The 21,004-nt window shown below is 34.3% G+C and overlaps 1 protein-coding gene across 1 annotated transcript; it reads right to left on the bottom strand.

Moving 5' to 3' along the window:
• Nucleotides 1-15,962: 15,962 nt before the first annotated feature.
• LOC145048936 (3-ketoacyl-CoA synthase 11-like) lies at nucleotides 15,963-19,462 on the bottom strand. The gene is made up of 2 exons (XM_078997586.1): nucleotides 18,598-19,462; nucleotides 15,963-16,948 (listed from the first exon to the last, which is right to left on the bottom strand). Exons 1-2 carry the CDS (start codon nucleotides 19,330-19,332, stop codon nucleotides 16,166-16,168), a joined length of 1,518 nt encoding a protein of 505 aa, XP_078853712.1. The 5' UTR covers nucleotides 19,333-19,462; the 3' UTR covers nucleotides 15,963-16,165.
• Between the last annotated feature and the right edge of the window lie 1,542 nt (nucleotides 19,463-21,004).

Genomic DNA, 21,004 nt, shown 5'->3' with positions numbered 1-21,004 from the left:
ACAACGAACTAAATTTTTGAAAATCATAAAGATCTTCATGCAAGAGTGTGCCAAAGAACAAGTTTTCTTAGGGATTCTAGTGATGTCATTGAAGACATAAAGCCGATGGATCCCGGGCAACGATCTCTTCCTTTGCAGTCAAGAGAGAGTTTGAAGTGCTTGTGTGGTGTCCCGTTGAATTACGATCATCTGTTTGTGGAGAAATAGTGAAAGGTATCTTTTAATAAGGCGAAAAAGGTGGCTTCTTCTTCAAATAAGGCGGAAACTCAACATAAGTCTGAACGTTCGTATGAAGTACTTGTCTGACCTATGTAGTCAAAAGAACATGTATGCTTTGGAATTATTTTAAGTGACTTGGATAAGTATAGAAATCTCAGAAAAAAAAATAGATCTATTGGGAAGAAACACCTTAGGACTAGAACATTTCATTAATATCGCACAAAAATAAAAAATGATTTCAAGGTACAAACCACGAAAGTGGTCATTCGTTAATTCCTTGGTGAATAAGCTATAACATTTAAATTTTTCACCGTCAATTCGTAAATATGTGTTGCCTTTTGGGTTTCACTTAATTCGTGGTGATAACGAATTTAAGATCATAAACACAGATGTTGTGTAACCATAAGCCTCAGTGGTAATTTCTAAGAGTCTCAAGGGTTATGATCATGAATGCAAAGGTAATGGAGAAGTAGTGGAGATGGTTCCAAAGAAATAAAGTACCTCTGCTATGCGAAAGTGACCAAGTAGTCAACTCTTAACTCAATATGAGAAGAGTAAGGTAGCTCATGAATTATGTGAATGATCAGCCTAATTGGGAAGAAACGATTGGTACTGTCAATTCATTAAGGCTTCAACAAAGAGTCTTTGAGGATTCGGACAAAGGCAACAACATGCTTCTAGGGATACTTAACTAGTGCATAGATTAGGAAATTCATACGTGCCCTATAATTCATAATTGAGATCACCAAGATATGTGCCTTCAAACCTGCTTAATTATTTAATATTTTTGGTGTTTTCGAATATTTTATGAGAAGAAATAAGTGATGAAAATAAATAAAATATTTTTGGATTTTGGTTTTTCTGAAAAAGAAATAAAAACATAAATAAATAGAAATAAAGAAAATGTACAAAGGATACATGAAGTTTCGAACCACGAATGAATAGTAGACTATGAGTTACTACGAACATCCGCACTAATTCCCAGTGTGGACAGTGGACTACGAGTCACTACAAATGTTTGCACCTATTCATAGGTCTAACAAAACCATATGAGTGTGAAGTTAGTTTCGGAATAGATTCATCCTCTATCATTCCTAATCCTTGAAGAATGAGGTTAAAGGTGTGCTCAGGTAAGGTTTTTGTGAAGATGTCGGTCAGCTGATCAGTAGATCTAACAAAGTATATCTCGGCATTTCCATCTTCCACATGATCTTTGATGAAGTGATACTTCAGTGCAGTGTGTTTGGTCTTAGAATGTTGCACTGGGTTGTGATATATGCAAACGGCACTTTCAAAATCTCAATACAAGGGGATTCGCTTCATATTGATGCCATAGTCACAAAGCTAACTTTGAATCTAGATAACTTGTGAAGTACAAGAGGCAGCAACTATATACTCTGCTTCAGCAGTTGATAGGGAGACATAATTTGCTTTTTAGATTGCCAACTTATGAGTTTGCCATCAAGAAATTGACATCCTCACATTGTACTTTTTTATCTAACCCGCAACCTCTGAGATCATCATCCAAAAATGCTTGCACAAAAAACCTGAACTTGAAGGGTACCATATTTCGAGCGAAGATGTTCATTTGAGATACTTGAATATGTTCTTGACAACGGTCATGTGTGGTTCGTGAGGATTCTCTTGAAACCTGACACAATAGCAAACAGAAAGCATGATGTCTGGACGACTAGTGGTTAGATACATCAATGAACCTATCATTTGACATAGAGTGTCATATCAGCAGCTGGTTTATCCAGAGATGGTGTTAGGTTTGTTCTGAATGCCGTTGGAACCTTCACCTTTGAATCACCCACCATTCCAAACTTAGAACATTATGTCTTCATGTAAGCCTCTTGATTGATAAAGATACCTTCTTGACTCTGTCTTATATTCAAACCAAGGAAAAATCTAATCAGACCCATGGATCTCATCTCAAACTTAGTTTCCATCAACTTTCGGAACTCATTAGTTAAGTTGGGGTTAGTTAATCCGAAGATGATATCATCAACATAAATTTGGACGATCATCAAGCGGTCACCATCTTTCTTGCGAAATAAGGTTGGTTTGACCTATCCTTGTTTAAATTTAGCAAGTTTTAAAAAGTGAGTAAGAGTTTCGTATCAATCTCTTGGAGCTTGCTTTAGACCATAAACTGTTGTGTCCACAATCTAACAGTGATTGGGTTATTATTCATTAACGAACCCTGGTGGTTGTTTCACATACACTGTTTCTTCTAGTTCCCCATTCAGAAAAGCACACTTAATGTCCATCTGATATACTTCAAAGTTCTTGTGTGCATCATATGCCAAGAAGATGAGAATTGATTCCAGTCTTGCAACTGGTGTGAATGTTTCCTCGTAATCTGTACATTTTTCGAGGCAATACCCCTTAACAACTAGTCACGCCTTGTTTCGAATCACATTTCCCTCTTTGTCCAGCTTGTTACAAAATACCCATTTTAGACCTAAGACAAATGCCTCCTTTGGAGTAGGAATCAGTCGCCAAAACTTGTTTCATTAGAACTCATTAAGCTCCTCTTGTATTGCTTGCACCCAATCAGAATGATCAAGAGCAATTTTAATATTTTTAGGTTCAATTTTGGAGATAAACAAATTGAACATACAATACTCCACTTTAGAGAATAGTGCAGCCTGATTTGCCTTTTGTTGTGCTCTCGTAAGAACTCTTGAAGATGATTCTCCTATTACTTCTGTTTTTGGAAGATCTCTGGTCCATTTGGTCAAAGGAGGGTAATTTGGATCATAAGTTGGATCCAGTTCAGCGTTTACATCCTTAAACTCTGACTGTACATCCGAATCATCATTCGGATTTTCATTCTCCCACTCGAATAATGTATGTTATTCTTCATTCAGAGTTGAAACCTCTCCCCGGAGTGGTGGTTCTTGAGCTACTTGAGGATATGAATGTCCCCCATGAAGAGTTATAGTAGGTGTGGAGGTTGAAGTAGAACACCCCCCCCCCCCCCCCGTTGTTGCATTTGCACCTTTTGATTGAGATGGTATTTCATAGTCCATCAGAGTGGGGTTCTCGTGTTCTAATTTTTTTTGCAGCGTTATCAATGATTTTATTCAGTTCGTCTTCCTTGTTGTCTTCTGCTTTGGATTCTGATGGATTGCCTTTTCTGGCTCATCAAATAAGTTCATGAACTCTTCATAAAGGCTAGAAAAAGGAATTGTCATTGGATTTTTCACGGGAAAGATTTCTTCTGATTGTGAGTCAACCTTTTGATACTTCTTAGGATAAGTGTCATCAAAATTGACATAGTATTTCTCTTCTATTATTTTTGATATTTTTTTTAGAATCCAATATGCCTTAGACATAAATGAATACCCAAAAAAAAATACTTTCGTCAGCTTTCGTATCGAATTTGTTCCTTTGTTCCTTAGAGTTAAAGATGAAGCAAATGGAACCAAAGACATGGAAAAACTTAACATTAGGCTTTCTATTATTAAGAATTTCGTAAGGGGTAATGGAAAATCTTTTATTTAGGAAAGATCGGTTTTGCATGAAACAAGTTGTGCCGATAGCTTCTGCCCAGAAGTAGAGTGGCAGATTCGCAAATGATAGCATAGTTCTTGCAACTTTGCATAAAGATCGGTTTCCTCTTTCAACGACCCTGTTTTATTGAGGAGTATAAGGAGCTGAAAAGTTGTGAGTTACTCCTTTCGCAGTCAGAAATTCTTCAAATGTTTGGTTTTTGAATTCCAAACCATTGTCACTACGAATGTTATGAACCAGCTTTCGCAGTTGTATCCCAATCTGCTTTATAAAATCCTTGAGCTTGGGAGTGACTTCAGATTTCTGCTTAAGAAAATGCACCAAGGTAAATCTAGAAAACTCATCAACAATTACAAGTATATATTTGTTACCACCAATGCATTCAATTATAGAAGACCACAAAAGTCTATATGCAAGAGTTCAAGTGGTTCTATGACTTTCCTATTCACAGTTGTTGGATGACTCCTCCTGCTCTGCTTCCCCATTTCGTAGGTTGCACAAAGATGTTCTTTATCAACCTTCAAGAGAGGAAGCCCTCACACATGATTACCAAGAACAAGCTTGTTGATGTCATTGAAATTGAGATGCGAGAGTCTTCGGTGCCACTGCCAGCTATCATCAGAAGAAGCTTTCATATGTAGGCAGATAGCAGGTTTCCCTTTGATGGGGTTTAGATTTAGCGGATACATCTCACCTTTTCTCTTGGAATTTAACAACACAATTTTGGATTTCCTCTCAATTATCTTCGATCCTTCATTGTTGAATGACACTTTCAAGCATGTGCCTACACCCAATTGTGATACACTGATTAGGTTGTGTTACAGGCCTTCCACGTATGCTACCTTGCGAATGGAAAATTCCCTATTCATTATCATTCCATATCCTTTTATTTCTCCAAGTGAATTATTTTCGTATTTCACTTTTCCTTCGTCCTTCAAACCTCTATATTCTCGTAGTTCTTCCCTCCTTCCTGTCAACCACTATCTTTGTACCATTCTAACTCAAACTGCTCATCACGTATCACCTACAAAAATCAAAGAGATTTAGGAACCCAAAGTTGGTTAGGTCTATGTGAGTCTTTCATAGAAACAGGAAAACTAATAGCAACATCAACTAAATAAGATCTTTTAACCAAGGTAGTGCTATCTTTCTTTGTAATTTGAAAAAAAGTGATCATATTATCTTTTTAAGTTCTTATCCTTTGTGGATATTTTACATTGTTTATTTTGGATTTGTTTCTTGACAACTTTCTTCTCGGACCTCTTAATTGGAATTTTAGTCTTCGGAACTATCTTTCCTTTGCCCTTAACATCCTGTGATGTCTTGGCAGAATTTGAAACACTTTTTTTATGAGAGAAGTGTGATTTTTACTTCTCCATAGGTTTCTCTGGTTTGAAAAAAGTAGGTTTTTGAAAAGTTTTAGCTTTTGAAACCTATAGAGACTTAGACCGAGTTCGTGAAAAACTCCTCGGACTCGCATGTGAAGAGACTATCGCATTTGGATTGGATGATTTTTCTTGATAAACGAAGTTGGGATTTTTGGATCTCCAGATATGCTTTCTTTCCTTCAGATTTTTGTTATATCTCGCATTTCTTTGACGTTTTTAAGCTGTGAACTGCTCAGAGGATTTATGAACATTAGCCCTAGATTTCGGCTTTCCAATGGGAGTTTCGATCTGTACGGATGATGTATCACTTTGAACATTCTTGGTTCCATTTGGACTCCCTTTTCGTAGCTTGAGTTGACTTTGTTCAGTGGATGTACTACGTATCTACCCCTCATCTTCCAAGAGGTCATCTCAGAAAGACCTTTGGTTTCATATGCGTTGTCAATGGGAGAGGACCAAAAATATTTATCGCATCCATCGACATTGTTTTCTTCTACCAGGGATGTTAGTTCTAAAGTTTGATTTTTATGCAGTCCCTTGGTTGGGAAAACCTAATTAGGAATAGTTTGAATCTTTGGGAAAACAGTTGCTTTTAACATTAAGTTTATTTTCTGAACTCAATTCTGAGCAATCAACCTCATCCTCTACAGAGATTTTACTCATATATCACTATCATCATTGAATTCAAATGTATTTTCAACATTAAGTTTATTTTCTGAACTCAACTTAGTTCTTAATGAGTCAAAGTTCTATGTAGTATCAGATTTAATTTTCTCTGTGTCATTTTCATCCAAAAGATGTTTCAACATATTTTTGTGATCTTTGGACTGTATGTAAGATTCAATATTGTCCAGTCCTATCATGTAAGCATCCGAGACTTCGTCAGATGAGACGATAGATTCACACCTGTAACAATCAACGTCGATTCCGTCCTCTTTTAATTCAAGAAAGGAAAAATCATTTTATGGATTTTCTTCCCCATTTCACAATCAAGATGCAACTGGGTGATATTGAAATAAAGACGTTTAGCAATTAAACAAAAAATTTTTTGTTGTTTCAACAACCCCAAATTGTCTCGTTGCGAATAAGTTAAATCGTCCGTAGACCTAGACAAATCTGACTCTAACTTCTCAATCCATATGCACCTCTCTTCACTTTTTGATGTTACCCTACCGAGTTGATCGGTTAAGTTAGAATTATTCAAACGGGTTCTTTTTAAATTTTCACTTAAACTAGAGACTATAAAATTTAAATCATTCAGTTCGGTTTCATACCAAGAGATAGAAATATTTAGTGAATCAAGAATATAGTGTACCTTGCTGATCATCCTCTCGCATTCGCTTACTGCTCTGGGACTGGTTTCACAGCGAAGCAGTTATCTGAGACCTGGCCACCATCAATAGTGTAACCCCTTTGCTCTGAGATGTTATTAATGACCATCAAGCATCTTCCACTGAACTGTGAAACAACATCTTTTTCCACGAAGCTTCTCTTGTGAGTTGGCCTACGAACTTCTTCGTCCTCAGAGTCAGTCGACTACACTTTGACTCTTCCAAACTCATCATCCTGTTCCTGCACAATTAAAGCAGGTTTAGCGTTATCAACATTTTTCTTCTTCTTGATTTCCACTAGCTTTCTAAGATAGTAAGCCTCATCATCCTCCTCCTCTTTCTTCTCGTTCATTCTCCTCAAAATGCATTCCTTAGCTAAATGATTTTTTCCATGACAATAATTACAGTCATAGCTAGAGTTGCCCATTAGCTTCCTTTCCTTCTTCACTTCTTCCTTTTGAGAATTGTTATAATTCTCATCCTTCACTTTCTCAAAACTGTAACTTCCCTGCCAGTTTCGGTTCTTGGTGCGACTGAAGTTGTTCTTTGCAAACTTTCTTAGGTTGGACACCATCATAGCATACTCTTCCTTTGAGAGTTCACAATAGGAGAGATCAGACTCTAAAGCTTCTTCCTCTATAACCTTCTTGCCCTTCGCAACTAGGGCCAACGATCCAATCCCAGATACTACCTTTCCATCCTTTGATACTACATCTTCGGGTGACCTGAGAATACCAACAAGCATTTCCAGAGAGTAGTTTTTGAACTTCTCATGCGTTTTAACCGTCGACACCATGACTTTCCATTCAGATCTCAACCCGTTCATGAACGTGACTTTTTGTTCTGTTACTTCACGTCCAATTTTGTGTTTCATCATCCTGCATAAAAGATGATTAAAACGGTTGAACGTTTGATCGAGACTCTCCTATGGCTTCTTAAATAAGGCTCCAAACTCCTAAAGCATGAGTGTTTGAGTAGATTGGTCCAAATCAGCATCACTCGATTAGAGTTCTTTAATCCTATCCCAAATGGCTTTTGTTGTATCACAGGAACTTACCAGATGAAATGTGTCTGGAGGCAAAGCAAAGGTAATAATCCTCATTGCCTTGATGTTACTAATTAGCTTGTCTTTCTCATCCTGTGGAACGTCTTTGAATTGAAGAAGAAGATTATTATAATCAGCTTGAGTCTTTATTTCCCACCTTGTTCCAATATAGAGAACATCTACACGGTCATGGCTTCCCATATCAAAGAGTCGTTATCTTCAAGACCAAGGACATAATATTCAAAATTTAGTGCCTACACTTCATAATCATTCGGAATGAGTATAAGGATCCTTGTTGTAGATCTAATTTTTCTTGAGAGATTGATGGATTTAATGTGAGAATCATCGGGCTGCATGTTTTTCAATTCAATAATAACCTGTAAGAATTAGATGTGTAAACGGAAATCGAGTTTAGGTTAGAATACATACATATATATATATATATATATATATATATATATATCAAGATTCAACATCTACAATTGATACCAACGATAAGGACGGCTTAGAACAGTTCCATTAAAAGCGGAAACCCTAATGAAACTCGATAGAAAATTTGCGTAGATTTACACAATCTCCTGCTCTGATTCCAATTGTTAAGAATAAAACTTGAATGATCAATTAGATCCAAACAGATAAAGCAATCAAAACACAGGAAAGTTGTGTCGAATAACTAATAAGCATAGCCTTAGAAGAGCTTGATAAAGAACAACTACTGTAAGGCTGTGTAGGGTTTAAAACTTGGACGACTACAAGATACGGTGCATGCATGCACCTTAAATGGATAAACCCTAAAAATAAATATCGGGTGGACAGGCCCAACCCACTATACAAAACATGGACTAATTAATAAAACAACTGATGCAATCCATATGACCTAACAATCTCACCCTTGGCTTCAATTAAGGCGGGAGTCTCTTCATGGTTGTGCTCGTTTCTGCATCTTGAAGAGCTTGGGCATAATACTGGGAAGAGTACTGCGAATTGATATATACCATCTGAGCATATCCAAAACCCTAAGCAACCCATGGACCTCTATTAGAACCCTTGGATGAAATCTTATAGGGCCTCCTATAAATTTTGTCCACTCCATTCCAGTGAGTCCTAAGCCTAGTTTCACAACTATCAATGATTTGAAAAACAGCCTCTCCATTATTAACCAGTTCCTCTAATCTCAAAATTAATGCCAATTTAATTTCTAATTAAATACTAATTAACAATATGATTTCCAAATAATATATTAATAAAATCATTTTGAGTACAAATTTATTATTTCAAATAATAAATCCTACTCTCTCTCTCTCCACATCAGTCATCCTATCAAGTTGCATGAGTAAGGCAACCCAAAAGGACCATGCTACTATCAAATCAAGTACATACCAATTATAGTTATGGGCTTAGACACCTAATCCAACAACTACATCTTGCAAAGTGCTTCTTCTTGAACTTCTCACACTACTTCACTTCACTGTTTCCCTAAACTTCTTGTCATGGGGTCCAACCTTTGAAAACCTTCTTTTCTTAAAGATCCATCAAACTTCCTCCTTTCTCCTGAATTAGCACTCTCCAAGCCCTTCTCTCTTATTTGGCTTTCAATATTCTTAGCTACCGAAATGGTTGCTTTCAAGGTGGTTTCTAGTTTCACCGTTAAACCGAAATCCGTTGGTAGTCCACTAGCAAATTTGTTGATCTTGGAGAGGCTAGTTGGAACCAAGTAAGGCACTAGCTTCATTTTCTTGTCAAAACTTGTAGCATACTCATTGACTCTCATCTTTTTCTTTTTCAAATTCTAGAACTCATTATTGATCTCCAGAAGGTCTTTCTCAGAATAATACTCTCTTTTCAACTGCACAAGGAAATCTTCCCATGACATGTTACTACCTTCTCCTTTAGGCATGGTATCAACCAATAAGTTCCACCAGCTTAATACCCCGGTCTTTAGTTGTTGGTCTGCAAGGACACTCCTCCATCTATTGCTGTAGTCGCAGCTCTCAAATACCATCTCCATCTCAAAGATCCAGTCAATGACTTCTACTGGTGTTGGGGTTCCAGAAAGAATTGGTTGCTTGGATGCCATGAAGTCCTTGTACTTACGCCCATGTCATTGTTTCCTTCATATGTTTGTGTTCTTGTAACCACATGTGGCTCAGCTTGACTGACAGTACAGCTATTGTTTCATTCCTCAGAATGTTCTTCAATCATATCATGTTGTAAAATAGGTATCGTGGGTTCATCCCTATCATTCTGTAGTGGTTGTCTCATCTCTTCTCTATGTTCGCTAACATGGCCTGAATCCTTGCTTGGACTCCTACCATCATGATAGGTTCAACTATGGGCATGACTTCAGGTTCACACTTGATTACACGAGGCTCAGTTTGTTGGTTTCGTTACATTTCCTAGTCCACTTCAAGTTTTCACTATGTCGATTTGTACACCAAAGTAGTCGTTCAGTGTACCGAGTCGCTAAAAGTTTTATCTATGTTTAGACATATAAATTCTCTTTATCACTTAGAAAAGTTTTATGTCAGTTCTAATACATTATTTATACATTTAGAATCATGAACATATAAAATTTCTAAATCTAGGTCCCTAATAGACCTTCGATCTAATCAAGTAATAGCAATTTAGGTAGGCAACCTAAGGCATACTATAACATAAATCATATAGCACATAACAACAAATTAGGCATCTTATCCTAAAGTATTCTTATGCTAGCTAGTGTCAATTCAGATATATTTCCTAAAGTACAATAGTCACACATCTAACAATCATCACTTATCATTCTAAGTTGAAGTCTAGAAATCCTAAAATTCTCCTAGTTCGTTTAAACTAATGATCTGATACCAATTATGACATCCACAATTTCACGGCCATTTTAAAACTTTTCTTATGCTTATTTAAATTCAAAGTTTTCATTAGTTGCATAATTTGTTCCCAAAACATATTTTTTGAAGTATTTCTGAAGAAATATATTTCATTGATATATAAAACTTTTGGGATGTCATCGTCAATGCAGATACATAAGTATAAACTTGTTTTAACAGGCCTTACAACAATTTATTATACTATGGCCTAACAACTCCTTAAATTACTCATCAATCATATGCCTTCGTACCTCTACCTGTGATACAAAGAAGGAGCGATACAAAAAAACTACGTAGGTCAGGCTTGGAGGCCTGGTGAGCACATAGGGTTTTCAACCCATAATAATTAAGTTCTTTAATTATATAGTTCACATCAAATAATTCACCTGATTACCAAATCTTGTTATTTTTGCATACCAAACCTAAAATATTGATATTAAGGGATCTATCCTAAGGATCATCATCAGCAACGAATAGACAATGCTGCTTGGGGGATTCCTTTAGCAACATATTTCAATAAGGCAATCATGGGGAGGGGATAGAGTACATCAAATGAACTAATATTTCGTTAACACCTACAGGTTACGAGCTTGCTAGCGTTTCCACTAGACTGTCTAGAATAGTCTATAGTCATCATCTATACTTTTCTAGACATCTGGTTCATCAATAGTCAGGTCCTCTCATCATCTCATCATTTTCATAAGCCATCACTACCCAATATATTTTATATATGAAAATACATATACTTTTAAACCAAGTAAAAATCATATAATTCATTTAACACAAATATCAAGGAATATAGATAATAGGAACACATAACATTTAATCATCTAGATACTTTATATCTATGTGTGATGTGTGTAAAACTCACTTAGTTTTAATCCTACTTTAATTATCAAATAACACACAAAAGGCAGTGAACCTATCAATTGTGGTATAGCTAAATAAGCAGGGTATCGAACACAGGGAACGGCAAATTAAATTAAAAACTAATTCTATCTAAGTTGATTAAGCAAATAAGGGTTTTTTCTCTAGTTTTACAAGACTAGAAACTTACTAACTAAAACTAATGCAAGACTAGAAAAGAACAAATTAACTAGATTCAATAATGGGAAAGAAACTTCTGTTTAGTTCAACTCGGTTAACTTTATGGTTGATTTTAAGGTAATAGTGCAATGGATTAATTTTTCCGTTGGTTACCGATTCAAGTGATTAGGTTTGTGTTCACTACCCTAATCCTTAGCAAATAAACTAATTCAAACAGTGGCCAATTGCTTAATTTAATTATATTTACTAGATTAATTATTCGGGTTAAGTTAGACTTGCAATAGCTAATTAATTCGTTATTCTTAATTAACCTCTTGTTTGATGGTCATCTTACAAGCTTGCACATGAATTTACTCAATTTCCTTATTAATCCTAGTTTCATGTTCATTAATTCTAGACATATGGTATAGTGGTCACATATCATATGAGGTTGATAATCAATAGATGTTCATGCTAATCAATTATCTTCCTATTAACAGAAAATTAATTATCATTCATACACAAGGTTCTTTAGCAAGCTAAAATAACAATTAATCACCAACCTGGAATTAATCCTACCAATTAATCAAACCATATTGTCAACTTTGTATTCCCAAACAGAAGTCTAAAGGATTTAGTTCATAACTAAGGTAAATAATAGCAAACAAATAAGTTCAAGTTGCTTAATCATGTTGACAAAACAAAAGAATTAAGTAGAATGATGAAATTATGCCTTAATTACTCCCGGGATTGGATTCTAGCTTCTTTGGTCGACTTCTAGGGTTCTTCTGGCTTCTTATTCGCAGCTAAGCACTTCTGAAATTTCCCAGAATTCTCCCTTCTCGAATTGTAGAGTTATCTTTATATATGCGTTCCGACTCGTCGAGTCATAAGGTGACTCGTCGAGTCCTTCTCACATTCTTCGTAATCCGATAACTATCTTGACTTCCGAATGATTATCTTTCTGATTCCGCGACCGGACTCGTCGAGTCAAGGGTCAGCTCGATGAGTAGAAGCCTTTTATGGATGTTTTCTTTCTTCTTTCCACTCTTGAGCTCCTAACCGCTTCTCTTGCTTCCTTTCGCTTCCGAGCTTCATCTTTGGACTGAAAAACATAATTTAACACTTTTAAGTACCTTTTGTCCATAATATGCAACAATTTAGCTAATATATGAATAAATAAACTACACTTAATACACACTAAATATGCACATATCAATGTGTAAGTTGAAAGTAACTATGCACTCACTTGTTAAAGTGTATGACTTGGAAGTGGGGCAGCGCTTCGCTTCAGCACTTAGACTTTCCTCTTACGTGAACTAGGTGTAATTATCACTAAGTCTTAGTCTTTATCCATGGTGACTAATGATAGTCTATATTTCTTAAAAATCTCAATGTCTACATCAAGATTTGTCAAGTAAGGAGCAACCATGTAAGATCATACAAGGGGTAGGGTCTGTTTGGTATACAAAGTATATTCTTTGGAAATCCTACTTTAAACACCTCACTAACTCTAGCCTAGACATCACCCCTGTAAGTAGATCAAGTAGTATGATGACTTGGAATTACTAATAAATCTTATTTATAAATTCATAACAACGACTATGAATATAGATATAAGTTACACTAAAAACAATATAAGTGTAGCTTAACTTACATAGATTTTCCTAACAAAAGTCGAGAAATTAAACTGGCAGAACTCTGACCTAATAACTACTAATGTTGAGCACTTATGGAACTAAGGGCTTCCTTAAAATATCCTAAACACTAATATTTATTGGGCTAAGGAAGTAGAAACTCGAGAGAGAATGTTACAAAAGGTGTAGGAAATCAAATGAGCAATGAAGGGTATTTATAGGTTGTTTTGGACACCGTAGAGGCGCATTGCGCCTTTTTGTGTGTGGGGCACTCGGGAAAACTTCAAAAATTCATAACATTTTCATACAAACTCCATTTTTGACATTCTTTACATCAATATGTAGCTATTGATGAGATTTGCAACTTTCATTTAGACTCTGCTGGCTAATACTAAATTTATTTTTATTTATTATTTTAGAAATTTTAGATTGCTAAACTTCGTTCAAAATTCATATCTTTTTTCCATACGACATCCGTTCTCAATTGTCTTTATATTGATAAACTCTTATTTACGAGATCTTTGACTTTTGTTTAGATTATTTCGGTTAAAAATCGACATATTCGAATTTCGATTTCTGCACTAACACAACTGAGCTAAAACTTCAAAAATAAATAACTTCCTCATATGAAGTCGAATTTAGGCATTCTCTATGTACATGCTCTTGGTTTTACGAGTACTATGACTTTTGTTTAGATTACTTAGGCTAATAAGTAACATATCTTTACTTCACTATTTACAACGTACTTTGTCGTATCTGGTTGAACGCGAAACTTCAAACGATTATAACTTCTTAATACGAAGTCAGATTTTAGATTTTCTTATATCCCGGGAATCCTCATTACGACTACTTCAACTTTCATCAAGGTTATTTATCCTAATTAATATTTTAGTTTAATACTTGTTTTAGCCCAATTTATTAAGATTTCGCCTAATATTATATATACATAATATAAGTTCATAAATCACATAGATTCAAACAATTTCCTATTATTTGTTCGTGTAAAGAATACAATTGTTGACCAACATCACTTACATATTTTAATAATGCCTAGTGAGAAACACAGATGTTACATATTTGATATGGGTTCATAATATCGGTTGATTAGTGAGTTGAATACCGACGTCGATGATTTGAAGTTTAAGGGGTGTGTTGTTCTTTTATGGAAGCAACATGTTTACTTGAAGTCATCTGAATTGAACAATATTCATATTGTATTAATGGATGAGAAGGTGTGGATTTATCATGGATAAGTTTTCTCTGTTTTGTTTTCTTTGGTACAATCTTTTAAGCTTCTTTTGTTTTGTGATAATTTTAGTGGAACCATATCTCAACTACTATCAAGAAGGCTTTAGTTCTTAAGTTTGAATTTTCAATTAAAGTAGTCTTATGTATTGAAAGCAAAGTTAGTCTTAAATTTGTGTTGCTTGTCTTGGCATTTTTAAATTACTTGCTGTGTTGTTTTATAGATGTCATTGGTGTATTGACAAGGTATACCAACTTGATTCTTAGCGGGAAGGATCGTTGGTCTACTAAGAGGGTGTTTTTTGAATTACAAGATCTTAAATAAGACCCAATTATGTAAGTTTACTTGGACAGAACTTTGCAAGTATGCGAATACCAATTAGTTTTTGTTGTCGAGTTTGGATCGTACTCACTGTACTCTATAGGCTGAAGATGCATTGGACGTGACATGTACTTACATCCCTCAAGGAATGGCCATCACAATTACATCACGGAATACAGACAAAAAATTAGAACAAACTCGAAACCTATCTAATTTGCTTAATTTGGCATCAACACATGACATGTACGTATACCTCTCACCACCCATGTTAAACTCTTGTAAATCAACCTCGAGTATGAATCAATTGAAGGCATATGAAATAGGATATAAATGTGAGTTGTATCTATCAATTGAAGGCATATGCACTAGCACATAAATGTGAGTTGTATCTTTCTTCTTTTTGTCTCACAACCAATGCTTTAAAAGGCGTGAAATGACCCACGCCAAGGAGCGCCAAAGAGTGAGGCGTGACTTCGCCGTTACGAAAAGCCGCATAACGTTGTTGTTGGGTGTGATGTGTGGCAAGGCGTGATATGGCGTGCCATGGTGTGTTACGGCATGTTATGGCACGTGTTTTTCGTCTGAGACATGTTTTTTTTTTGCTCTTTGTTATGTCTTTTCTAATTGGAGATATAACTATTGTGTTTTTTTATTAACTTTTTGTTATTAGTTATTATTATAACACTACTAAAAAGTAGTTATATTTAATACAAATTTATATATATGTGGTAATATAATTATAAATTAATATAAAATTGTTGCCTTATATCATACCTTGAAAAATACCATGGCTCGTTAAGTTTGAGGCTTTGTATTGCTGTCATGTCACCCCTGACGTCATTTAGAACCTTGCTCACAACATTAAAATCACCAAATATTATGCATTTTCTTGGTATATATAGTTTGATTCTAAGTAGTTCAGTGCATAAAACCTTTTTCCCAGATGGTGATTATGGAGCATAGACGTAGGCGAAGATTGTATTGCCTATGACACCAATCCAATAACCAATAACAATTCGAAAAAAGAGATTTGATGACTTCCAATTTCTAAAAGCAACATGTATCCCAAATTGATATCAATCCACCCGATCTACCGTTTGAATCTACCTCTTCAAAATCATGGTGAGTTGAGTCCCAACATCCTTCAATGTTGATACTAATGTAATCCGGATTTGTATTTCCAGTAATCCTGTGGAGTTTGTTTTGTGCGCAACCTTAAATCTATCCAACCGACTATACATTTATACCTTTGAAATGGAGGTATGTCTTTGACCTACGAACATCATAGTTGCGAGGTCTCTTTACATTTGTATTTTTTTACGAGATTTTCTAACACATGTATAAATTTTACATAAGGAACCCATTTCAATTAAAATATTCTATAATTCTGACAATAGTAAATGTTAATATTCACTTTCACATTCCACGATCCATCACAAGGAAAGACCAAAGGCCAATTGTACTTTTCCCTTTAATGACTTCTATAATACATAACATCAATACAAACCATAAGTTATTCAATCTCAAGAAAAAAAAAAAAAAAAAAAAAAAAAAAAAGACAACATCTTAAGAACCAATCTTTTCAATCCTAGGTACATGAACCGGGAACTCATGTATCTCATCAATCCATGGACTTTTCTCCTTTTTCGGATCGATAGACCTCAAAGCCTTCCACACTGCACTATTACACTTAAAACCCGAACCAAAAGCAATTTGCCACGATCTATCTCCCTTCTTGATCCGGCCCTTAGCTTCTGAATACGCCAATTCATACCACAATGAGCTACTCGAAGTATTCCCAAATCTATACAATGTCATTCTAGAAGGTTCCATATGCCAATCCGATAATTCAAGATTCTTTTCCAATTCATCCAACACTGCTCTTCCTCCCGCGTGGATACAAAAATGCTCAAACGCAAGCTTGAAATCCGGAATATACGGTTTAATTTTCAATTTAAACACTTTTCTTGCAACCAATGTGACAAAAAACAAGAGTTGTTCCGACATGGGGAGCACTAGCGGCCCGAGGGTGGTGATATTGGTTTTTAGGGCTTCACCGGCTACGGCCATGAGATCTTTTGAAAGAGCAACACCTATGTTTTTCTCTTTGTCTTCTTCTTGGAAAACACAACTATAACATTTGTCGTCTGCACCCTTGTGGGTCCGGACAGTGTGGATTAGTTGGTACTTTGAGCGGCGGCGATCAGATGATCGATTAGATAACAAAATTGCGGCACCGCCCATTCGGAATAGACAGTTCGACACGAGCATAGACCGATTGTTCCCGAAGTACCAATTTAATGTTATGTTTTCCATACTAACCACCAAAGCATAGGAATTAGGTTGTACCTAATTTTAACAAAACAAATGGATTAGATTAAATTTAATTTAATTTTAAATTAAATTTCGTTTTCAAATAATTGATCAAAAAAGTGTTGTGTAAAATGGGTTGGTATTATTTAGAATAATTATTGTGATGATACCTTGATTATTCTAGTTTAGGAAGTTAAGAAAGAAGAGAAAAGTAGCCATATTAAGGCCAGCTTGTCCATGATCTAGATCTATACTTCCTGAAAAAGGGGAATTCTCATTTGGACTATTAGTCACATGGTAGGTATTGCCCATGGTGGGCCCCATGCCATATAAGCAAGTATAAAGCAAAAAAAAGTCCAGAATTCTACCCCACATGTGACAAAAAAAAGTAATGACATCACCCCATGAAAATATGCTTTCTTCTTCAAAATATACGTAGCAATTTAAAAAAAAAAAGTGTTTTTTTTAGTATAAAATTGTTTTGACGATTCTCTGATTGTATCACGACCTATTAAGCTAGTAATTACGTTAGTTTTATTTTTTATACGACCTAGTAAAACACATATTAACAATTTTAAATTAAATAATTATAAATAAAGATTATCCAATTTCAACACTCAATCTAACCATGGAATTTTGTATCCAAGTTAATTTTATAATCCTTGATCAGATGTATATAAAAACTCACACATACGCATAAACCCATCTTGAAATTAGTGTCATGTACTATGAAAATGAAAAGTCATTGCTAAATATTAAATATTGAAAGGACTAATTTAAAGATTGGTTTATTTTGAAATCGGATTGTGTGAACACTTTTAATTGAATAAAGTTTAGGTCATAATTTTGTAATTTAGATTAGTCGATTTGTTCTATGTATCCTACTTCAAGTAATTTAGATTGGTCGGTTTGACTTTGCTTAAGTCGTCTTCTTTTTGTTCGATTTGATTAAATTCTTATTAAATAGTCGTTATTAAAATTATTATTAAGTAGTCGTTAATAAGTTATCATATGATTAAAATTCCTATTAAATAGTCCTTTACTATGAAATGAAAAGTGCTTACTAAATAGATAAGAATTACACAATAAGTTATCGTACGATTAAAATTCTTACTGAATAGGCCTTACTAAGTTAACGTGTGATTAAAGTTCATATAAAATAGTCCTTTCAATAAAAATAAAAAAGTCCTTACATAATAAAAAACTATGAAGATGCTCTCAAAGCCACAACTTGTAAATTATTCGGCAATTCTTACATACATAAATACATTTGCTTTTTGAAAATTTTATCAAATTAAACCCAAGAAAAAGTTAAGCAAAATAGAAATCGAATCACTTTTAAAAAACTTCAAAGAAGGATTCGATAAAACCGATGTAACTATGAAAGAATCGATTCGTTTGGAATTTATGAAGTTTCCAAGAAATCATGAAACATAAAATCTTTTAAATTAACTTGTATCTCCGGATTTACAGCTATGAGATCCAATAAAATATAATTCATAGTGTACTTTTTAGATTTATATATTTCACGTTGTTAGCACTACTTGCATAGATACAAAATAGTACGATCATCGTTTTCATTTTTTGAAAATAATGAAGATTCAAAAAATAAAGAAGAAAAGTATAATCACTTTGTAAAAGTTGCACACAAGAATAAAATTAATAAGAAAAGAAAACGAAAATACCTGTAAAAGTTGTTTGGCAAGATCAATGGAGATCAATCCAGCACTACAACCCATCCCACCGAGATTATAGCTCAAAACATTCCCTCTGAGCTTGTAATGATTCACAACCATGGAACTAAGAGAAGGAGTTGGACAAAACAAGCTACAATTCACAATAAGTATACCAATATCCTTCGCCTTCACACCAGTTTTCGCCAACAACTCATCAATGGCGCCGAACATCACCATCTCCGCCTCCTTTCGAGCTTCCGACATACACGGATTCGGCGGAACCTGCAACACCGCCTCAGGGAAATACGTCTTCTGACCTAATCCAGATCGTTCGAGAATCTTCTTCTGAAACGCTAAATTCTCTTCGCTAAAAGTCCCGGCGAGAGCTGAATGATTCATGAATGTTTCACGAGAAACGATGTGAGATTCGTCGGGTTTGTAGCAGGCGAAATCGAGTAAGTAAACCTTCTTTGGGCGGCTCATGAAGTAGAGTGTCGCTAGGAAGACGATTAGAGTTGAGCATATGATAACAGAGAGTAGATTGAATCGAAGTTGTTGCCATAGATGGAATAGATCTTGTGATGTGAGTGTTGATAGATGAACAGAGACGACTGCAAGGACTGGGATTAATAACAGGTACATGAAATGTGTGATCAGGTAATGGTAACCTAATTTCACGTATTTGAGTTTCACAGATAAGAGGAAGTTCGGCAGAGATGCTCTCTCCGAAGGTGAATCCGCCATTGTTGACCAGGAAATTGAACAAAACCCAGATGAATTAGAGGAAATTGAAGAACACCCAGAAAGGATAAACTGTGGGTTGGAGGAGAAGTGATGAATTGAGGGGGGGTTTTAAGGGGGTGAAGATGCAACTACCCCCAAACGAACTTTTAATGGTTACCCGCTATCGCATTCATTACGCCAGCGATTAATCGGAGAGCAGGCGGGCAGAGGATTTGATTTGATACATGTAATATTCAAGCTTGCAAAATGGACGGCTTATAGAGCTATAAAACCGACTCGAATTTAAACGGATAAATTGTAATTTATGTATCAAAAGTAAGACGTAATAATTTTGATTTTTCTAAAAAAAAAAAAATCTAAATATATTACTTTTATTAAAAAGTGAATAAAAAGTTCGGAGAATATAGATCGGAAAAATGATGTGTTTTCGGATTTTACCATAAAATAGTAAAAAAAAAAAAAAAAAAAAGTTAAAAAAATATTAAGATAGCCATAATTTTCGCATGTGGTCAATTTCCGAAAATATAGAATTTTGCGAATGGCTATACTTTTTTTACAAATTTGAACCTTATAAAATTTTTATTATATTTTTTATCCGAATTTTTTCATGGTGTTTTTTATAATAAGGGATTTCATAGACATGTTACACTTCAAAAATTGAATATAGGGAAGTCGTGTTTTTTTAGCTTCAAAATTTATTAATGGGTGAAAAAAAAAATCTAGCTTTTATTATTCATAAATTTTGCAAACAAACTTCATTTGAACTTTTTTTTTTCATTATGTTATTTGTAACAATGACTTTCATTGATATATTACTCTCTCAATTTAAATGTCAAAAAGTTATATTTTTTCTTATCTTCAAAATGGGATATCGGTGAAAATTATTATTATAAAAAAAAAAATTTTAAAAATAAAAAATAAAAAATCATAGCTTTTGGATACAAATTTCATAACAATGGTTATACCATTTTGTTCTCCCAATTACAATGGTATCCTAAAAAAGTCTTAAAAAATAATTTAAAAAGAAAAAAACATTTTTATTTTTACATACGAACTTCATTATAATCATCATATTATTTGGCTCATCCGAATTAAAAGAGTGACGTACAATAATCTAGGAAAAAAATATTTTTCATAGTCAACTTAGATTTTCGTAGATGTTAACGTATGAAAATCTAAAAAATAACATTTTAACATACCAACCAAATTTTTTTGCAAATGGTGGTATGGTAAAATTATGGCTAATTTGGTAATTTTCCATTTTTATGGCTATTTTATGATTAAAAAAAAGTTTAAAAAATAGTTATTATAGTCACTTTCTCTTATAAATAAACAATAAAATATGATATTTGTAAATAAAATATACAAGTGTAAATAACTTCCAAAATATTATATTTTCTTAAATCTTATTTTTAAATGTTTTGTAAATTTATATAATCATTTTAAATCAATATTTTTATAAAAATTAGCATAATACAATTGCTATAAACCCAAAAATTTCACTGCCTAAACATGTGCATGATAGAAATCACTATTGATCCGGTTCAAAAAAAAAAAATCACTATTCATTATCATTTTTTTAACCAACAAATTTAACGTGGTCTTGATCTAGGCAAAACTACAAAATTGGTCCTTGTGGTTTACAAAAATCTTTGGATAGGATCCAAAAAGT

This window comes from Lactuca saligna, chromosome 5 (assembly GCF_052625555.1).
Source record: "Lactuca saligna cultivar CGN05327 chromosome 5, ASM5262555v1, whole genome shotgun sequence".
Taxonomy (NCBI): Eukaryota; Viridiplantae; Streptophyta; class Magnoliopsida; order Asterales; family Asteraceae; genus Lactuca; species Lactuca saligna.
This window is presented reverse-complemented; position numbering and strand designations above follow the sequence as displayed.

Bases quoted from the DNA above. Each gene is read 5' to 3' on its own strand.
- LOC145048936 (XM_078997586.1), bottom strand. From the start codon at position 19,332: ATGGCGGATTCACCTTCGGAGAGAGCATCTCTGCCGAACTTCCTCTTA. The intron at 16,949-18,597 runs GTATTTTCGTTT...TGTTAAAATTAG, and splicing joins TTGCCAAACAACTTTTACAG to GTACAACCTAATTCCTATGC.